Below are 20,363 nucleotides of genomic sequence, written 5' to 3'. Positions count from 1 at the left end.
CTTGTTAAAGTGTGGATCCCAATTTTGGCAGGTCTGAGATGGGCTGGAGATTGTGCATTTCTTATGAGCTCCCAGGCAGTGAGTAGTAGCCATAGACCAGCTCGGTCCAGTACGGTGGTCACCGGCCTCATGCAAGTACTGAGCATTTAACATGTGGCTAGTGCGACCGAGAAGCTGACTTTTTTTTTTTTTTAAAGATTTTATTTATTCATGAGAGACACAGAGAGGCAGAGACACAGGCAGAGGGAGAAGCAGGCTCCATGCAGGGAGCCTGATGCAGGACTCGATCCCAGGACTCCAGGATCACGCCCTGGGACAAAGACAGGCGCCAAACCTCTGAGCCACCCAGGGATCCCCAAGAAGCTGACTTTTGTGTTTTAGTTCATCATAATTAATTTGAAATTAAATAGCTACAGGGGGTTAATCGCTATTGTACGGGATGACACAGCTAGACAACCCCTTGAGGTGTCTGCCATTAATGCCTCTGCAGATGAAGAAACTGAACTTGGGGAGGTGAAGAGCTTGCCCAAGATCATACGGTAAATAAAAGTGGAATCAGGATTCTAACCCAGGGTCTATGCTCTTTCTTAAATTTTTATTATTTTTTTTAATACCGAAGGTGACTTTTTTTTTTTAATGTGGGACTTTCCCCTGTGTATCCAGAAAATCCTAGCATTTTCAATTAGCAAATCACTCCTTTTCAAGACTGTTTCGGTATTCGTGACCAGGAGTAACACTTCATAGCATCAGGGTCAACCAACCAAAGTCATGTTTAAGATGCTGACAGGCTGTGAAAATTTGCCCAATACCTTATACTTCATATTCGAAACACATTTTGCTACCAAGCCTTGGTTCCAAGTCTTATAGGGACATAATAGCAATAATGACTTCCTCTGGATGGCTCTTTATGGTTTAAAGGCACTTAACAGTTTAAGGCACTTTACAGTTTAAAGGCACTTTATGGTTTAAAGGTACTTTCATGTTGTTTGCTCCCTCGCAACAAGCAGCCTGGGTTCTTTGTAATGTTGTCCCCACTTTACAGACGAGAAGACTAAGGTCCAGTGTGGGGTTGTGCTTTCCTGGAGGTCATGCAGGTCCTGGCTTTCAAATGACACCTTCTCAGAGAGATCTTCCTTGGATTGGTCAGGCCTCCTACCCCGATGCTTCCTGTCCAGCTCACCTGGCTTGATTTGTTCCGTATCCATTATCCCCACCTGACCTGGTACTAAATTGTTTATTCTTTTATTGCCAACACCCCACAAAGGTCTAGGGAGGGATCCCATTGGGCCCCATGCATGCTTACACTTCAGCACCACGGACAGCCCCCCCCCCCCCCCCCCCCCCGTGCCCTTTATCTTTTATAAATTAAATCAGATTCCTTACATGAGAGAGGAGCCAGTGGGAGGGATGCCGCCTTTGGAGCAGCAAGTGGACCCCCTCCCCAGTGCTGCCTGGCCACATGCCCAAGCTTCTGGGCAGCCTTGAGATAATTATTAATTTTATGCCTCCCTGTATTCATCTACAAGTGGGGGTACCAAGTGGGATGATCCACTTTCTTTGTGGAGCTATCATGTGGATTGGATATGACATTGCGGTTGGGATCCTGCCTAACCAAGCACACTGATCTGGAGAGACTGGCCTCAGTTTTCTCATCTGTAAAAGGGGTCTCATGTTGACAGAGCTCAGTGAGGTAAGGGGTGATCTGGGCTCAGCATGGGGCTTGGCACAGGGTAAACACATGGTAGACTCAGCTACTGTTTCTGTTGTGGGAAGTTTGTGAATGCATCTAAAGTGCGGCACAAAGTAGATGCTAAGCTGACGGCAGCTTTCATGGTTATTATTAATATCATCCAATGAGGCCTTTTTTTTTTTTAATGATCAGATATTTAGAAGTTAGACTTTAGTTCTTTGAAATTTCTTTTAAAAGGAAAGCAGATTTTAAAAAGCGTATAGGTTTTTTTTTTTTTTTTTTTTTTTTTCTTTTAAGAAGAAGACGAATTTCACACCTTTGCCAGTGTGCACGATGCAAATGAAGATCTGAGACTCACCGAAGGCCGTTTGGAGCTAATTCTGGGCTGGTTTGACAGCCACGACACTGAAGGGGAAGCATCGAACTGACAAAACGGGGCTTTCTTTGGTAATGCCCAACCTCTCAAAGTAGTCATTTTCTGGACTACCATTTGTCGTATCGGCATTGCAAAGAATTTTTCATTCATTATGCAACTGTGTCCCCTCCTCCCTTAGCACTCTTCATTGGTTCTCTGCTGTCACCTGGGTGAAATCCAGACCTTTTCCTGGTAGGGAGGGCCCCCTGTGGGTGTGATCCCAACTGTCCCTCCCAGGCCTGCTTCCACCCCATTCTCCTGCCCTGGACTTTTTTTTTTTTTTTTAAGACTCTATTTATCCATTCACGAGAGACACACAGAGAGAGATAGAGGCAGAGAGAGAAGCAGGCTCCACACAGGGAGCCCGACATGGGACTCCATCTGGGGTCTCCAGGATCATGCCCTGGGCCGAAGGCAGCACTTAAACCGCTGAGCCACCAGGGCTGCCCCTGCCCTGGACTTCTAAGCAATTGCCAAATACCTAGCAGGTGGATTTTCCCACCTCCAAGCCTTTGCTTGTATGAAGTGTTCTTGATGCCCCTTCCCTACCTTGTCTGCCTGGGGAGCTGCGATTCATCCCTGGTACATGTTTCTATGATTATGTCTCTCATCCACCGTTTCAGAGCCCTCCCTTACTCCTGGTCAGGGAAAGGAGAGCTGTATGGTTCTGTATGACTTGGTGTCACCCCCACTACAGATCCCAAACTGCTTGCCTGTGTCTTTCCCACACCAGAGGGCAGGAGAAGGGACTGTGTCTGGACTGCTCTCTTCCCAGTTCCCAGCACTAATTAGAGCCAAGGACAAGGATTGTGGAATAAAGGAGTAGATAAACAGGAGTGCAAGATGATTTTACTTTATCTTAACATTCCAAAATGTCTTTTTAGCTTGCAAATGGTAGGTTTTACAAAGAAAGATTTTGAAAATAGGAACCTGTAGCCTTTATAATTTTTTAATACTTATTTCAGTGGCTACTGCAAAGGCCATTGCTTTGGGCTGTTTGTAGCCAGAAGGCACCTGTGAAACCTTTTGGAAAAATATTCAGTGACAGAAGGGCCGTGGATCTGACCCTGTAGTCCTGCCTTTCATCCAGGGCTGTCAAACTCTGGGAGAAATCCATACTGGAAATCTTCTGGTAAGGTGGAAGCAGGTGTGGGCTTCCTGTCCTGAAGCTTCTTGGCCAGGACTTTTCTTTATGGAGGTGAGGGGGCTGAGGCTCTAGATGGCCACTTAGTCCCTTTCCACTTCTAAACCATGATGACCTCTGAAGTTCTAAAATTGTTTGCCTCCATGATCAGAATGATTGGCCTCAAGGGCTGTAAGATTCTAAAAAAGCATTTCTAGGATTCGAAGGTCCCAGGAACCTATAATTTTACCTGCTCACAGTTCTAGTTGTCTGGGATTCAGGGTCCTTAATTTTCTTCCTTGGAGGTTTTAAAAAGATTTTTAACTTGTGGTTAAAATATGCATAACATTTATCATTCTAACTTTTTAAAAAAGTGTGCCGTTCAGCGGCATTAAATACCCTCACATTGTTGTGCGACCATCACCACCATCTGTCTCCAGAACTTTTTCATCTTATAAAACCAAAACTCCATACCTAATCAACTATAAATCCCTATATCCTCTCCCCTCAGCCACTGGCAACCACCATTCTGCTTTCTGTTTTTTTCTTTCTTTTTTTAATATTCTATTTATTTATTCGTGAGACACACACACACACACACACACACACAGAGAGAGAGAGAGAGAGAGAGAGAGGCAGAGACACAGGCAGAGGGAGAAGCAGGCTCCATGCAGGGAGCCTGACGTGGGACTCGATCCCAGGACTCCAGGATCACGCCCTGGGTCAAAGGCAGATATCTGCTCAACCGCTGAGCCACCCAGGGATCCCCCTTGCTTTCTGTTTCTATGAATTCGATTACTCCAGGTACCTCATATAAGTAGACTCATACAGTATTTGGTCTCGTGTGGCTGGTTTATTTCCCTGAGCATATCTTCACGATGCATGCATGTGTCAGAACGAATGCCTTTCCTTTTCTAAGGCTGAATGATATTCCATTGTGTGGATATATTGCCTTGTGTTTGTCTGTTCTCCTATCGATGGACACTCAAGTTGGGTCCACCTTTTGGCTACTGTAAATAATGCTGCCATATGAACACGGGTGTACAAATATCTCTTTGAGACTCTGCTCTCAGTTCTTTGGGGGCATATACCCAGAAGTGAAATTGCTGGATTGGATGCTAGTTCTATTTTTAATTTTTCAAGGAATTGGCATACTGTTTCCCGTAGGGGCTGTTCCATTTTACATTTCCACCAACAGTATACAAGAGGTTCCCATTTCTCCGCATCCTCACCAACACTTGCTTTCTGGGGTTTTGATAATAGCCATTCTAATAGGTGTGAGGTATCTTACCGTGTTTTGATTTGCATTTTCCTGAAAATGTGATGTTTGAACATCTTATGTGCTCATTGGCCATTTGCATGGGTTCCTTGGAGAAGTGTTTATTCAAATCCTTTGCATTTTTTTTGTTGTTGTTGTTGAATTCTGCAGAGTTCTTTATATATTCTAGATATTAACCCCTTATCAGAAATATGATTTAAAATATTCCCCCCATTCTGTGGGTTGCTTTTCACTTGGTTGATGGTATCCTTTGATACACAGAAGGTTTTAATTTAGAGGTATTTTTTTCTCTCGTTGGTATCATAGTCAAGAAATCAGGTGCCAAATCTAATGTCATGAAGCTTTGCCCCTATGTTTTCTTTTAAGAATTTTGTAGTTTTAGCTCTTACTTTTAGGTCTTTGTTCATTTTGAGTTAATTTTTGTGTGTGGCCGGAGTCCAACTTCACTCATTTGCATGCAGATAGCCAGTTTTCTCAGAACCACATGTTAGGAAGATTATCCTTTCCCCCACTGAGTGGTTTTGGCACCTTTGTTGAAAGCCATTTGACCATATAATTTCGGCTCAGGTCATGATCTCAGGGTCGTGGGATACTGTTTAAAGTGTTCTCTCTCTCTCTCTCTCTCTCTCTCTCTCTTTCTCTTTCTCTCTCTCCCCCCGTCCCTCCCCCTCCTCTCCCTCTCTCTTAAAAAAACAAGAAGAAGAAGAAAAGAAAAGAAAAAAATCATTTGGCTATATATGTGAAGATTTATTTCTGGCTTCTCTATTCTGTTCCATTGATCAGCATCTGTATTTAGGCCAGTACCACACTGTTTAATTACTATAGCTTTTTAGTAAGTTTTGAAGTCAGAAACTGTTTGACCTCCAACTTTGTGTTTCTTTTTTGAGACTATTCAGGGTCCCTTGAGATTCCATATGAATTTTGGCTTGGGTTTTCAATTTCTGCAAGAAACATCCTTGAGATTTTGGTAGGGATTGCATTGAATCTTGAGATTGCTTTGGGTAGTATTGATATCTTAACCATATGAACCCTTCCAATCCATGAACATGGGATGTCTTTTAATTTATTGGTGTCTTCTTTAATCTTTTTTAGCACATGTTTTGTAGTTTTCGACATACAAATTTTTTACCTCTTTGGTTAAGCTTATTCCTAAGTATTTTCTTTTTTTTTTAAAGATTTATTTTTATTTATTTATGATAGAGAGAGAGAGAGAGAGGCAGAAGGAGAAGCAGGCTTCATGTCAGGAGCCTGACGTGGGACTCGATCCCAGGACTCCAGGATCGCGCCCTGGGCCAAAGGCAGGCGCTAAACCGCTGAGCCACCCAGGGACCCCCCCCCCTTTTTTTTAGTATTTTCTTCTTTTTGATGCTATTGCAAATGGTGTTGTTTTTGGCTTATTAGTGTATAGAAACACAACTGAGTTTTTTGCACATTGTTTTTGTGTCCTGAACCTTTGCCAAAATCATTTAATTTGTTCTAAGATCTATATTGCTATTTAAAATGGTCTTCAAAAAAAAAAAAATAAAATAAAATGGTCTTCAGGGCAGCCCAGTTGGCTCAGCGGTTTAGCACTGCCATCAGCCCTGATCCTGATCCTGGAGACCCGGGATCGAGTCCCATGTCGGGCTCCCTGCATGAAGCCTGCTTCTCCCTCTGCCTGTGTCTCTGCCTCTCTCTCTCTCTCTGTGTGTCTCTCATGAATAAATAAAAAAAATCTTAAAAAAAAAAGAATCCCTAACTTTATTTAAAAAAAAAAAAAACGGTCTTCATAGGCTGTTTACAGTGGCCACAAGATCTTTTCCAAAGTATTATGTTATTTAAAATAAAATCATTCAGGGTTACTCATAACAGGAGAGACCTTGTAAGGACTTAAATATATGGCAACAGTCTTTTTTGGAGGAATGTTTCATAAAAACAACCTCTGACATGTGTAGTATGTCCTGGGTGCCACACGGAGGGGAAGTCATGGGCTTCAGCTCAGAGAGCTCTGGGTTCAGATTCCCACTTATGTGCTTATCATTTGTGTAGTTATGTAACCTCATTGAGCCCCAGTTTCTCTATCTTTCAAACATTCTGCCCATTTTGCAAGACTGTTATTTTGAGAGTTAGAAACAGAGCAGTGGGGAGCTTGTCTCAGAATCTCATCAGGTGCTACCTGTGATGTCATTAATGGCTGCTTGACCTCTCCAGGTGAGGAGCTGCTTGACCAGATCACCTGTCTTTGAACCTGGATACCAGAGTAATCCCAGCACTTAGATGCTCAGAATATCAGAGAAATCAGCCAAGTAAGGTTTTCTGCCTGCCTGTCTTTGGGTCGGTCTTAACTGTGCCTTGGTTTGATTTGGGTCTAGGTTTTGAGCAACAGGTAGAGCAAGTGAGAGGTCAGGCTACCCCTGGAGAGAATTAGGAAGTGGGCAAGGATGGGATCCCCGGGTGGCTCAGCGGTTTGGAGCCTGCCTTTGGCCCAGGGTGTGATCCTGGAGTCCTGGGATCAAATCCCACATCGGGCTCCCTGCGTGGGGTCTGCTTCTCCCTCTGCCTGTGTCTCTGCCTCTCTGTGTCTCTCATGAATAAATAAATAAAATATTTTTAAAAAGGAAGTGGGCAAGGAGCTTCTAGCCTCCTGTTGCCTTCTTATTTGATTAAACTTTTATTTGCATTAAAGTAATATGTATATATAGTCACAGCACACTGTGATGCTTATGATGAAACCAAGAGTCCTCTCCCCAACCCCTCTCAGTCCCAATTCCCATTTCCTGTGTGGTCCTTGTTGCTCTCATTACCAAGGTGTCTCTAAGTCACAACCTTATATTATTATCTTTTACTTTTCAATTTGAGATGTTACTCTCTAATTTCTTACAATTGAAAATGAAGATTTAGAGACTCAGCTTCCCTACCACACATCTCTTCTCCTTTTTATTCTAAGACTGTTTAAGGTTAAATGTTTGTTGCACAACTTGCTGTTTCCCCTGAAGGGGTTCATTGTTTTGTGTGCTTGCTTGTTTTTCTGTGTACACATCATGGTTCATACCTGTGTCCTGCAGAGTTTTAAATGCCCCTTCGCAGTGTGGGGAGCTGGGCTAAGCCATCTTCGGCTCTTTTTTCTCTTTTTCCCTTGAGCCTCTGACCCCTGGCCCAGTTTGAACTGTTGGGACCTGCGTATAGCCCTCATCTCGGGATGAGGAGTTCCCATCTTTTTTCTGGCCTGGAGCCCCTGGTTCTAGCACCTCATGGCTTTCTTTTTCTTGGTTTACTCTCTCATTTCGGTGGAATACACCCTCCAGTAGCCTTCTGTGAAAGAATACAGTAGACATAAATGTTTGGCAAAGCTGCATATCAGAAAAAGTCCCTTATTCTGTCCTCAGACTTAACTGATAGTTTGCCGAGCTGTAGAATTCTGGGCAGCACATCATTTTCCCCTCAGAATTTGGAAGGTGTGGCTCCAGAAATTTTCCTGTAGCTTGTGGTACAGCCAGTGAGAACCCCACTCTTGTTTGGATACCTCATCCTTAGTACATGAGCTGTCTTATTTCTGGGCAGTGTGCCTTGGGTGTGAGTCTTTTTTTCATTCATTTTTCTGGATACTCGGGCAACCTTTTTAATGGCTCAGACTTTGCCCTTTAATCCTGGGATATTTTCTCATATTATTATATATACTTTTAATTTCCTTCTTCTTTTTTTAAATTTGTGACGTCTCCTTCTACAACTCATACAACTGATTTTGGTATCTTTTCTCACTGGGTACTCATGTCATTGTCTTTCTGTTATTCTCTGGGAGATTTTCTCAACTTTATCTTCCCACTCTTTCACCAAATTTAAAAAATTCTGCTAAGATTTTCTTTCTTTTGTTAAGAGCACCCTGCAAGAATTTCATGGGTGCAATATCTTCTATGATCTCACCGAGGGTGTTAATTATATATTTAGTTATTTCTCCTGCATCAGTACCATTTTCTCCAATTTCCTTTCTTCCTTTCCTTTCTTCAGCTTGTTTCTGGCTCTATGTTCTGCGTGGAGGTTTTCCTCTGAGGTCTGATGATCCTGTGTGTTTGTGCGTTTGAAAGCTGTGTGTGTGCAGGGGAGCAGCTTGCCATGATGGGACCTGGCTGTCCCTGTGGGAGAACTGCCTATATCTGTGTCTGTAGGTTTTCTCTCCTGCTTCTGTCTTTCTCCCCAGAGAGGGGTTCCCCATTTGTAAGCCTGGCTCCCAGGATTTGAGAATTGAGTGAGGAAGGGACCTGGGGTCTCCAAAGCCACCATGTTTATGCATGTCACTGTATCTCCCTCTTGTTCATCCCCTGCCTTTCTGCCCATCCTCCTTTAGGCCTGATGGTCCCTAAATGGGTTTCTTTGGAACTGCTATTTCCCTTGAAACTAAAGCCCCTTCTTCTGTGGAGACTAGGAGGGAAGGGCCTGGTTCCTTTAATGGGTGTAATGGGGGAGGGGCCCAGACCTACTTGCTCCTACATGGTCTAGGTCAGACCACACACCTGGGTCTGCATCCCTGAGCCACCTGAGCCTCTGGCCACAGCTGGGTTTCCTTCCTGTGATGCTCCCCTCCCCCAGTGCTTCCCTTCCCCCATCCCCCTGCAACCTTCTCCCAAGGCTTAGGCTTCAGTTTCAGTTTTTTCTGCTTAGCCAAGCCAGTCCACTCATCCGTTCTTCAGACTCTCAAACTTTTATCCTTGGAGGTCTGTGCTTTTTTGATTGCTTTACTGTTGATTTCATGGGGTGCCAGCACAAGTAGAGGGATGTGGGCATTCAGATGCCATCCTGTGAAAGTGCCCTTTAGGTCGTACCTTGTGACACCCCGTTGGGGAGCTCCCACCCCTGCATTACTTACACACCTGCCTAGAAGGTGTGTTGAGGTACAGCCATCCTGCTGCTTGGGTTGGGTGGAGGAGGTTGTTCATGGCAGGCATCTTGGAGGAAGCAGCACCTGGGCTGACTGTGTAGGGTGAGTGGAATTGGAGCGGCCTCAGAAAGAAGGGCAGGGAGGGGGTCCCCAGGGGTGGAACAGCAGGAGCAAAAGTCAGGAGGCCTCCAGCAGCCGGGGCACGCAGGGGCAGGGCAGGGCAGGGCAGGGGTGTTGTGCAAGGTGAGGTCCGAGCACCGACAGAGCCTGGCCCAGAGGGGGCGCCATAGCCTCAAGTGCCGAGGTTTACCTGCCTGGCCCCCACCGAGGCCCCAGGGCCTTTCCTGAACACCTGTGCAGGAGCCTGTTCTTCCAGGCTGTGGCTTCCCTGGAGGTTCACAAGAAACCTTTCTAGCCACATTTGGACTTAGTTTTGGGAGGAAAACACAAAGTTTCTGGTTGTCCCCTTCAGACTGAAGTCATCTACACTCTGCAGTAGCAGTTGAAACAACTGTTTAAAGATGATTAGGACTGAATGTTCCTGTTTTTAAAACATCTCCCATGAAAAACAAATGTTTGAAAGTTAAACATTTTGGCTATTAGGACGGAACAGAAGAAAAATTGCATTTGCCTTTTAAATATGGGCACCAACGCTGAGTTGGGAATCCAGAACCCTCCCATGCCGGACCACAGGCCAGGGTTAGGTGGGCTGGGTGGCAGGGCCCTCCTGCAGGTCAGTGCCAGGTCTGCGGTCCCAGGACAGCTCCTTCCCACCCTGGGTGTCTCCACACACAGCTCTGGGCAGCCTGACCTGCCAGCGTGACCCCAGGCAGGTGTCCTGACCTCCCTAGGCCTCTTTTCTCATCTCTAACATTTCTGGACACAGTGTTTGGTCCTAACAGCCCTGGAAGGCCCTGGTACTGGCTCACATCCAGGTAGTATCAACAAGCCTGTGATTTTCCCTATTCTGATGCTTTGACATCTCGGGGCTTTGCTGAGCCTGGAGGGACCGCGCCTCCCAGGGTGTTAACCAATTCTGGAGATAGTGAAGGACCCACCTTTGAGCGCGCGCCTTTCTTATACAAACCAACCCACTCCCTCCCTTTTAGGATCTCACTCTCAGTCCCTGTGTCCCCCCACCCCCAACCCTGTCACCCCAGGGCCAGGCACCCGACAAGTAGGGGCAGCCCCTGGATGCCACCCACTTCCCCAAGCCTGCCAAAGTTGTTCAAACCTGCCAATCCTAAACGTGCTTACCCTGCCTCCCTGTCTTTTCCCTCGGAAACCACAACAAAGGCTCTGGTCCAGGTTTCTTCTCCACTCCCTCTGCCCCCTGACCGGGCCCGGCTTCCCCGTGTGGCCAGTACAGCCCTGAATGCCGCCCATGTCTAGGGATCTGTGAGTATAAATTCCTCATTCATGACAATCGTTTCCCTGTCTGCGTGTCATACTATACCTGATTAAAACAAATCCCTGGGTAAGTGCAGCACAGGTGCTTTACACATCTTTTGGGGGGATTGTTGCAAGAACCCTGAACATTCTTCTTACAGATGAAGATGCTGAGGCTCAGAGAAGTGAGCCTTTTCACCCTAGGCCAGACAGCCAGTAGGTGGAAATGGGATTCAGGCTTTTTCAGCTCCATGACTGCGAGTGAGTACCCCTAACCCTTCGGCAACACTGCCTCTCACCTGGGGAACCAGGGAAATCTAGAAGCCTTGAATGCAAATTGCCTGTTACACTACCTAGCACCAGGAAATGCTCACAGAGTTGCGCAGCAGAAAACAAATTTTGCAGGCACCACCCGTGCGCCTGTTCCTATCACTGGGCTCTGGCCCCCCGCCCAGGCACGCATCTTCAGACCTCTCCTGCCATGCCTGCGACACGCAGAATCCCCATCTCCTCTCATTTGCCGGCCCACGTCCTCGGCGTGTGCTTGGCTGTGTGATTCCATCCCCGGCATTAACGCGCCCGGGCTGTGCCGAGACCCACCGGGGGCTCAAAGCTGAGGCGTGCAGCCTGCTTCAGCCCCATCTTATTCTAGACCGTGCACCACACCAAGAAGCCTGCTAATGTGAGTCTCCCAGACATTGGCAAGTGTTTAAACACAGAACTGTCAAAGATGTACTAAAAATGCAATCAGAGATCGTTATGCTGTCTCTTTATTCCATCCCCCTCTGCCGCGTTCTGTGAGATGGGAATGGGCGGGAAAAGCCGTAAGTGGGCATTTTCCTGATTGTCGCTGCATTTAGAGAACACTAAAACTCTGCCGGGCTCAATGCACCGCTCCGGGAATGGCATAGATGACAGAGAAGCGTGCGCATATCTTGTTGAATTTAACAGATTACCCAGTTTGGAGGCAGCACTTTCTGTTCAATGGGATGGTTAAGTGTTAGCGATAAAGAATTGTAACCTTTTGGAAGGAGATTAATCTTGGAAGCACACAAGTAGCAGAGGTTTTCGTCCGCGTCCCTCGCACACCGTGCACGCCTGCTGCTGGGTGGCATCTGTAGGGGGATGCGTGTCTATTTGGAAATATACGGCAAAGGGAAAGTTAAAACAATATGGTCATCCTCTGCTGCTCAGCCGATTCCTACCTAATGGGCTTGTTACCACCAACAAATCCAGGGCTAGCAAATGCCAGGAACTCAGATCATCTGGCCGGGAAGAAAGGACACCTTTGGGAAAGATGGGCCAACGTTGTTATGCAGAATGCGAAGGTTTCCATGAGGTCTTGGGGCTCTGGGTTGGGACCTCGGGTTGGGAGGTCAGCCACCTGGCCCAGGATCCCACCAGCCCCTCAAGTCCATGCTCCGCTCCCCCACCTGTCCTCCTGTCTTTCCGGTCCACAGCCCATCGGGCAGGTGCCACCAGAGGCTGGTGTGGCCGCTGTCCAGACATCCCCCCGCCTCCCTCGGAGGCTGGAAGCAAGGGCTCAAGTCCCGGCTCTCCATGGTCTTGCTGAGTGACCCCAGGCAGCTCCCCTCCCCTCTCTGAGCTCGTTTCCTCCTTTCCCCACTGTGTGGTGTGGACTGGAACCTCTGTGTGTCCCCTCTGGCCCTGACCTTATGACTGAGTCCTATGCGTCCAAGTGTCCCTGATGGTGTCTCGACAGGGCTCATGTTCCATCAGAGCTTGTGGATGGCTGACCGGGCTGGGGGTGGTGTTGCAACAGGGCCCAGACTCGGGGAAGAAAGCGAGTTTCTGGCCTGATGGGCTTTTGGGATACGAGGACCGGATTCTTTGCTTCTGAGGCGCTGATGAGGGGAGGTGGGTAAGAGACATTTCGACCCAGCTGTCCCCTCTCTAGGCTTCACCAGGCTGCCCAGACACCTGCCTGAAGAGCATTCCCTTTCCTGGGGTCCGGGCACTTCTGGCACTTTGCCTGGCAGGTGCTTCCGTCAGGCGCCCTCTTCCCTGCTGCTGGGAAGGACAGCGGCAGGAGGGGGCAAAGGGAACAGCGCTAATTTCCTCCGTGTGCTGAAAGGTTGTGGTCATCTCATCCTTTTACCCACAAAGCCCCTGCCAATTGCTCAGTCACTGCAGTCCCCGAACACTCCCCACCTTCACTGCCTAGACGGGAGGGAGAGGCACAAGCTAAGCAAGTAAGCCTGGGGCCACTGGTCACTGGGTGTTTCCCCCACAGTCAGGTTGGGAAGAGCTGCAGGATCATGGGAGCACCTGGAGGCTAATGCAGCCTGAGGTTCTAACAACAGAGGTAGCGATCCTAGAATAGACTTCCCTCCACCACTGCAGGCTGGTCAGGCCGTTCCAGAGCTTTAGTCCTGGCTCCCCCATCCCCACTCCCACTTGGGAGACAGCAGGTCTGATTGGAGACAATTCAGAGATGGACATTTCGGGGTGTGGGGGAGGGACACGGGTCTGCAAGGAGGTTGGAGAAAACATCTGGAGGAAAGATGAGGGAACCCAGGGAGTCAGGTGGTTTAAAGAAGACAGCCAGGGTTCTCTCACGATGGGTGGGTTGATTGATAGACGTGTTCATCCATCTCTCCCCGTCCGTGCATTCATCCATAACCCATCCACCTCTGTCCTTCCATCCGTCTGTCCACCCACCGTCCGCTCACCGGGAGGCTTGGGGTGCCAGTTCTGGATGAGTTTGATGGGGCCCAAGCCCCAAGGTCTGTCAAGCGTCCAGTGCCGTGCGTGGTGATCAGTCACTTTATTGCTTATTTGTGTAAACTCAGGCAACCTCTTGGAGCCTCACCCGGATGTAAGATGGGGACAGTTACGCTTAAGTGTCTGTGAAGGTCACACTCAGCTGGCAAGTTCCCAAGTCCAAGGGACCATCCAGACACTCACGTCTGTGGGTGGACCTCTCACTCAGGGGGGCAACGGTGCTGGACCAGTGATTTGTTTGCCAGTGGTTGCACCCCCTGCCTCCAAGCCACATGCACCCACTTTGTAGGGAGAACCCCAACAGTATCTGAGTGTACCCTGCAGCATGTTGTGGCTCCCGTCCCCACCTGGCTTTAGGTACAGGAGCCTTGATCCCCCCCGCCCCATCCACTTTTCCCCCAGAGGAGGGGAACTCTGCTGAGGAGAGAGGAACAGGGGTGAGCTGACGGTGTCGAGCTCACTCCCCGGTCCCCAGGAGTCGGGAGCAGCAGAAATAAATGCAACTATACAGTTGGAGTAATTTGTTAATTAGTGTAAGTAACACCCCCAGTCAGAGACAGACCGTAAATACATCACTGCGGCTCCGCTCCCCAGGCCGGGGCGATGCTCAGAGGGGGATGGATGCATCAGAGCCTGGAGGTGGGGGGCAGAGGCCACCCCTTTTCCCCCAACTGCCTGCAGTGTGGGAAGGGGCTCAGTTCGGTGGCCTGGCAGCCTTGAAGGAGTCCGAGTCGCTGACCCCAGGTGTGGGATCAGCTGGACCAACCCCCAGTGTCCCCTCCCCTGTGCACCTGCTGTGGGACCTGGGCCCACAGCCTCATTTCCCACAGTTACAGAGCATATCTCAGAAAGTTCCACGGGGAGTAGAGGGACCAGCCTTGACCCAGGATGGCTGGCCCCACCTTGGGGTCCAGGAGATTGGCAGTCTTCCCCGGGGTGTCCTCCACAATGCTTCCCCAGGTGCTCAGGGTCCCCGCAAACCTCCCTCCCCGCAGGTGGCTGGGGCAGGGCCGCCGGAGGAAGGGTTCTCTGCTTCATGTCACCCCGTGGTGCTGTCGGGGGCTTCGTTTGCCAGGCTTCTGCTGGGACCTGCCAGGGGGTGACGAGCAAAGCACACATGTCTGCTCCTGTGCCCCCGGAGCTGTCTGGCCCCTTGGGAAACAAGCAGATACCCCGAGTCCCCCAGGGCCCCGAGAGCCCGTCCCCCCTGCCTCACCGGCAGCACTGAGGGGCAGGTCTGTTCCCCGCAAGTCTCCAGGACTGGGGCAAGGCCCGGAGACCAGATGCCTGTGCGGGGTAAAGGGGGGCAGTTCCTTAAAATGAGTGAGGGGGGCTGGATGTGCATGGTTGGGCCAGGAGGGGACCGCAAACCGCCATCGGCTGCCCGTCTAAGGGAGGCACAGATACTCAGCGCTTGACTGGGCCAGGAGCATGCACTTTTAAAATTGATTGATCGATTTTTAGAAAACAAAGAATGGCATTTTATTGGGGATTTTTTTGCATTTTTTTAATGTTGGCAGCCAGATTCAAATAAAAACATTTTGCCAAATGAAATGTGCCTGTGGGCAGGTCTGGCCTGCAAACCGTGGCCCAGGGAAGCTGACACTGTGACTGCCAAGTGCTGTGCGTCTCTGTTCGGTATCTTCTGAAACCCCAGCGCGGTTTTGCAGGGCAGGTGCTCTGCCTGCTTCATGGGTGGGGAAACCGAGGCGCACAGCTGGCTAGTGGCAGAGCTGGGTCTGGTCATTATCTCAGGGCTCCCAAGATTTGATAAACACCAAGGAGCAGAAAACCCTCTTTTCTCAAACTTGTGAAGGATTCTGGGGTGGCTGGAGAGGCAGTGGGGAGCATGATTATGGTTTTCTGCCAATTTTCCAGCAAACTCCTATCTTGCTCCCCTTCTGCCTCGTGGCTGGGCTGGGACTCAGGTGGCCATGGCCACAGAGCTCAAGACCAGGCAGGATGTGGAGGTCCTGGTCTTGGGGATGGGTTGGGCCGTGGAGAAACATAACTACTTTCTGGACTCTTCTGTTCCCTTGTGATTAGAATATAATAGTTATAGTACAAAAAACATTGTTGTATTATTGTTTATTATTATCATGATTTATTGTTTGCCACAAGACTCGCCCTGCCCCTTCCCGGAGCTCACACAGGGCTGGGAAAGCACATTTCTTCCTAGAATGCTGAGTCTGACCACCCGTCTGTCACATCCGATCCCATATTGTAGGCGTCAGTTCTCAGTAAGGCAAAATTAGAATTTGGGGCATTTCTGGAAGTGGGTTCCTGACACAGCGCTCGCACAGCAGAGGATGCAGAGGGGCCAAGGGGCGGAAGGTCCTGCTCTTTCTGGACTGTGTTCCACCCCCTGGGGAGCCAGTCACGGGGCAACGGCTCCTTGGAGCCTGGAGGGGTCAGAGAGGTCCTTAGCCCCTAGGGACACCCACCTTGATCAGAGGGGAAACTGAGGCTCAGTGAGGTTAGTTGGCTGGCCCCTTTGAGAGGTACCAGAGCCGGGATTTGAACTGAGGTCAGGCGGCTGCCACACTGAGCTCGTGTGTGTTCTTGTGCGGATCACAGTCACCGAAGATCAAGGAAGATGTGCTGGGAGGCACGGCTCTCCATTAGCTGTGTGATGTCTTGCTCTTCCTTCTCCATGTGCCTGGAGCTGGGAGGCCGAGGACCCTTGGGAGGGCTCCCCTATGTGTCATAGGGGACAGAAGGCCAGGGCCAGAGGCATGGTCATGGCTTTCAGGCGTCAGGACGGGACTCTGCGTCCTGGCCTCATGGAGGGCACTTTCCTGGGCTCTCCCCAAGCAGGTGGAAAGCGTTGGGGTCACACAGGACTGGCTCAGAGGCCAGTCTGCCACCTGTGGGCCGTGTGTCCTCCAGCATGTCACGGCCTAGCTCCCCGAGCCTCAGTTTCTATATCAGCACCATGGAATGGGAGGTGCCTGGCTCAGTGCCTGGCACGGATGCGCTGCAGGAAGCCTCTGGGACCACGGGAGCGAGTCATTTTGCTGAAGAATCTGGGGCGAGAGAAGTGGCTGAAGTGGGTGCGTGGGAGAGCTTAGTGTCCTGTGCTGACTCCCGCAGAAGCCCGCGTCAGAGTCATTTAGACGTTGCATCCGATGGCGGCGACTACTTCTCTGTGTGGTAGCTGTGGCATGTCACCACTTTCCTGCCTGGACTCTCCTATCGGAGGCCCGTGGTGGGCTGGCATGTCACACGTCCCCGTCGTGCTTGCCTGACCCACGGGGGCCCGCCCCACCTGGAGGGGTTGGGGGGAAGGGTCTGGGCCTTCGGGCTGGCTCACCTTCACATTGCATTTTTCATCCATGTCAGGACCCCTGGGTGCCATCATGACCCCTTGTCCAGGCCCGGGGAGCCCGGCAGCTGAGGCTCGTGCGAGATGGGGAGTCAGGGCCCCGAGTCTGGGGTCAGGCCGGCTTCCAAGGGGCGGTAGGGACCAGGGGTGGGTGGTGGTTTACTGAGCCCGGGGGGCTATGGTAGCGGGGAAGGGGGCCCCCAGGCAGGTCAGCCGGGAGGCAGCACCCACACCTTGCTCGGGGCATCTGCAAGGTGGGGCCCCAGGGAGGGAGGCATGGTGCAGAGGAGCTGCCCCGGGTTCTGACAGAGCAAAGCTAGAAGGGCCTTTTGTGTGTGTACCAGGATGTGCTATGCACTGCTGTGTTTTGGCTGCACTTGGGCTTGGCCTTGGAACTCCATGGCTGTCGGGGTGGGCCCCTCCCCAAGTGTAGGGTCTCCAGGGGTTTCACACGAGCTCCGCAAAGAGCTTGTGCTTCCGCAGACAGAGGAGCCTGAGGCGGGCCAGTCCCGAGGATGAGGCCAGGTCCCCCCTGCCGGCCTGGGTCTGCTGCTGGCCTGTCACCCAGTCGCCACCGGCGCAGGCAGGCTGCAGGGGTGAGGGTCGGGCTGCCGGCCACCGCCTCTGATCGGAGGGCGCCAATCGGGGGCCTGCAGCTGGGGCTGCTCTGCGGGGGATTCCGGTGGCTCTCGCCCGCCGCCCGCCCCGGCTGGGTGGTGGCTCCCCGGAGGCCAGCGGCCGAGTCTGTGTGTCTGTGCCCGCCTCCGCAGGCAGCCTGCCCTACGAGTACAAGATCGTGATTGCCGGCAACCACGAGCTGACCTTCGACCAGGAGTTCATGGCTGACCTCATCAAGCAGGACTTTTACTACTTCCCGTCGGTGTCAAAGCTGAAGCCGGAGAACTACGAGAACGTGCAGTCCCTGCTCACCAACTGTATCTACCTGCAGGACTCGGAGGTCACCGTGCGTGGCTTCCGGATCTACGGCTCGCCGTGGTGAGTGCGCGGGGCGCCGTCCCCACCCCAGGCGGGGGGCCGAGGAGCTGGGGTGAACATGCGGAGGGGAGTGGGGCCGGGAGAAGCTCCGGGGAGCTCCAGGTCACCACGAGGAGCTGGAGCTCAGGCCCCCCACATCCCCGTGTGGCCCCCGGTGGGTCGCTGCTGCTCTCCGAGCTTTGGTTGCCTCGTGTCTAGCTGGCAAGTAGTTGTGTCCGCTGTGCCCTCTGCTGTGCACCTCACACACAGCCCCGTACTGTTCTTATCCCCGGTTTCCAGAAGAGCCAACTGAGCTACGGAGAGCATGAGGATCTTGCCAAATGTCACACAGCTAGGAAGAGGCACGGCTGGGGTTACAGCCAGGCACTGTGGTTCCAGAGCCCCCGCGTTCAAGCATTATCCTGTGTGCTAGGAATCTCCCCATTGCCCGTGTCCCCTGACACGCACCAGAGATGCATAGATGAGGGGTGGCGAGTGATGAGCCAGGCTGAGGAAAGGCGGTTGGAATTTTCATGGAAGGCTGAAGACCTGGTTTACCATGTTGGGGATGGCAGTTGTTTCAATCATGAGTACACATCAAGCCCTTACTCCGTGTTGGGCACACAGGACAGTCAGGCCTCATCCCTGGCTTGGCTTGGAGGGGATCAAGGTGAGAATGAGTCATGACTCTTCTATGTGATGGCCAGTGTGTCCATCAGAGCCCTGGTGATAATGACGGTGATGGTGATGGTGATGACAGTTGTGGTGGCCATTATAGTGGTGGTGACGGTGGTGATGATGATGAAGATGGTGGTGATGGTGAAAGTGATAATGATGGTGATAGCGATGATGGTGATAATGGTGAAGGTGATGGTGGTGATAGTGGTGATGGTGGTGATTGTGATGGTGGTGATGATGGTGATGGTGTTGATGGTGATGATGGTGTTGGTGAAAGTGATAATGGTGGTGGTGATGTGATGATGGTGATGTTGGTGATGATGGTAATGATAGTGATGTTGGTGATGATGGTGGTGGTGATGGTGGTGGTGGCGGCAGTAATTCATTCCTGAGCAAATTCAGCAGGCCGGCCCCTGGGCTAAAGTCTCCATGAGTGTTGTTTCTAATTCTTACTCAGCCCTGAGCCGACTGATTTATTGTCCACATTCTATAGGTGGACAGACCAGGTGGCCCTTAGAGGGCTTAGAGCTGGCTGTAGCCACAGGGAGCCAGGTGCTGGCAGGGGGAGGAGGGCACCATACACAGTAAGGAGAGACCACATGTCCTTGGAAGTGTGGTGTGATCCCGAAGGCTCCTTGGAGGAGGGAGGAGGTGAGAGGACCTGAGCTGTGAGGGAGTAGAAGGACGTTCGCAGTTCGGGTGACGCCCGAAGCTGTGCCATCAGAGCAGTACACATGGAGAGGCTGAAGGATGATTTGGGGGCACACGGGACTGTATGGGTGCAGGGACTTTGGGGGGAGCCATTACCAACACCGGGCTGCCTGGTGGATGCCATGTGATGACACCTGGTGGCCAGAGGCTGCAGGCGGGTGTGGGACCTGGTTCCGTCCTGCCCAGGCCTCCTCAGGGGACGGAGCAGAGATGACCCTGAGCCCTGGGTTCTCGCCGTTTCTGGAGTCTTGACCTCCCCGCAGCCTGTGCGCTCCCAGACGAGGACCACGGGGGCCCTCGAGGACGCGATCAGCTTGGTGCCGAGGATGGGAGTGGAGAGGAGGCGTTGAGTCTGCCTGGCAGGCCACTGGGGCCCACACTTGGAGAAGAAGTCTGGCGGAACATACTGGAAGAACTGGAGCGTGAGGTGCAAGAGGGAAGTCAGGAAGGTCGATGGGGAGGCCTTCAGGAGCAAGACGGGCGTCTGCACTGCGCCTCCTTGCCCAAGATTTTGAGCACCCCCCGCCCCTACACACCCACACACACACACAACCTTTTAAAAAAACATATTCTGTAGGAGTTCATGGTGTGGCTGTGGATCCAACCGGCCTGGGCTCCAATCTTGGCCTCACCTTTTATGGGCTGTGTGACCCTGGGCAAGTCACTTAACCTCTGTGCCCTAGTTTCCTTCCCTGCAAAATGGGAGTGACAGTGGCCGTCCCGCAGAGGGTGGTTGTGAAGGTGTCAGGAGGGTTTAGCTGGGCCTGGTGCCTGCCCCACCAAGCTCTCCACCAGCGGAGACCCTGTGGTTGTTATTGCTGCCAAGGCCAGCCCTCCAGCCCTGCCTGGGCCAGAACCAGTGTGTGGGATGGAGGACAGGTGGGGGCGGGGGGTGACAGGTGCACTCAGTGTCCCCCTCCCCCCGAGCAGCTGTGTGCTCCCTCAGGGCTGGGGGAGAGGAACCCCTGTGACAACCTGTCCTCGGGCTCCTGGGTGTGGGGCCAGCCCTGGGGTCCCCTCTGCCAGCTGGAGGCCAAGTGCTGGGCTCCCGAAATGCCTGCGTGAGGCCGGCGGTTGATCCAACTGCTCTGCGCTCCCACTGCCAGTGGTTCCTGCATTCAGTGTCAGGAGCTCGAGCCCAGTACTGCCTGCGGGAGTGGGGGGCTGGGGGGGCTTGGGAC

General features: G+C 51.4%; 1 protein-coding gene across 3 annotated transcripts in view; it reads left to right on the top strand.

Annotated features, from left to right (window-relative positions):
- The window catches only part of MPPED1 (metallophosphoesterase domain containing 1), a 77,890-nt gene that overhangs the window by 34,003 nt on the left and 23,524 nt on the right, over positions 1-20,363 (top strand). For all 3 annotated transcript variants that reach the window (XM_025457228.3, XM_025457247.3, XM_025457238.3), the window contains exon 4: positions 17,589-17,814. In XM_025457228.3, coding sequence (XP_025313013.1) covers positions 17,589-17,814 — 226 coding nt within the window. The remainder of the gene's footprint in view (positions 1-17,588; positions 17,815-20,363) is intronic.

This window comes from Canis lupus, chromosome 10 (genome assembly GCF_003254725.2).
Source record: "Canis lupus dingo isolate Sandy chromosome 10, ASM325472v2, whole genome shotgun sequence".
Lineage (NCBI taxonomy): Eukaryota > Metazoa > Chordata > Mammalia > Carnivora > Canidae > Canis > Canis lupus.
This window is presented reverse-complemented; position numbering and strand designations above follow the sequence as displayed.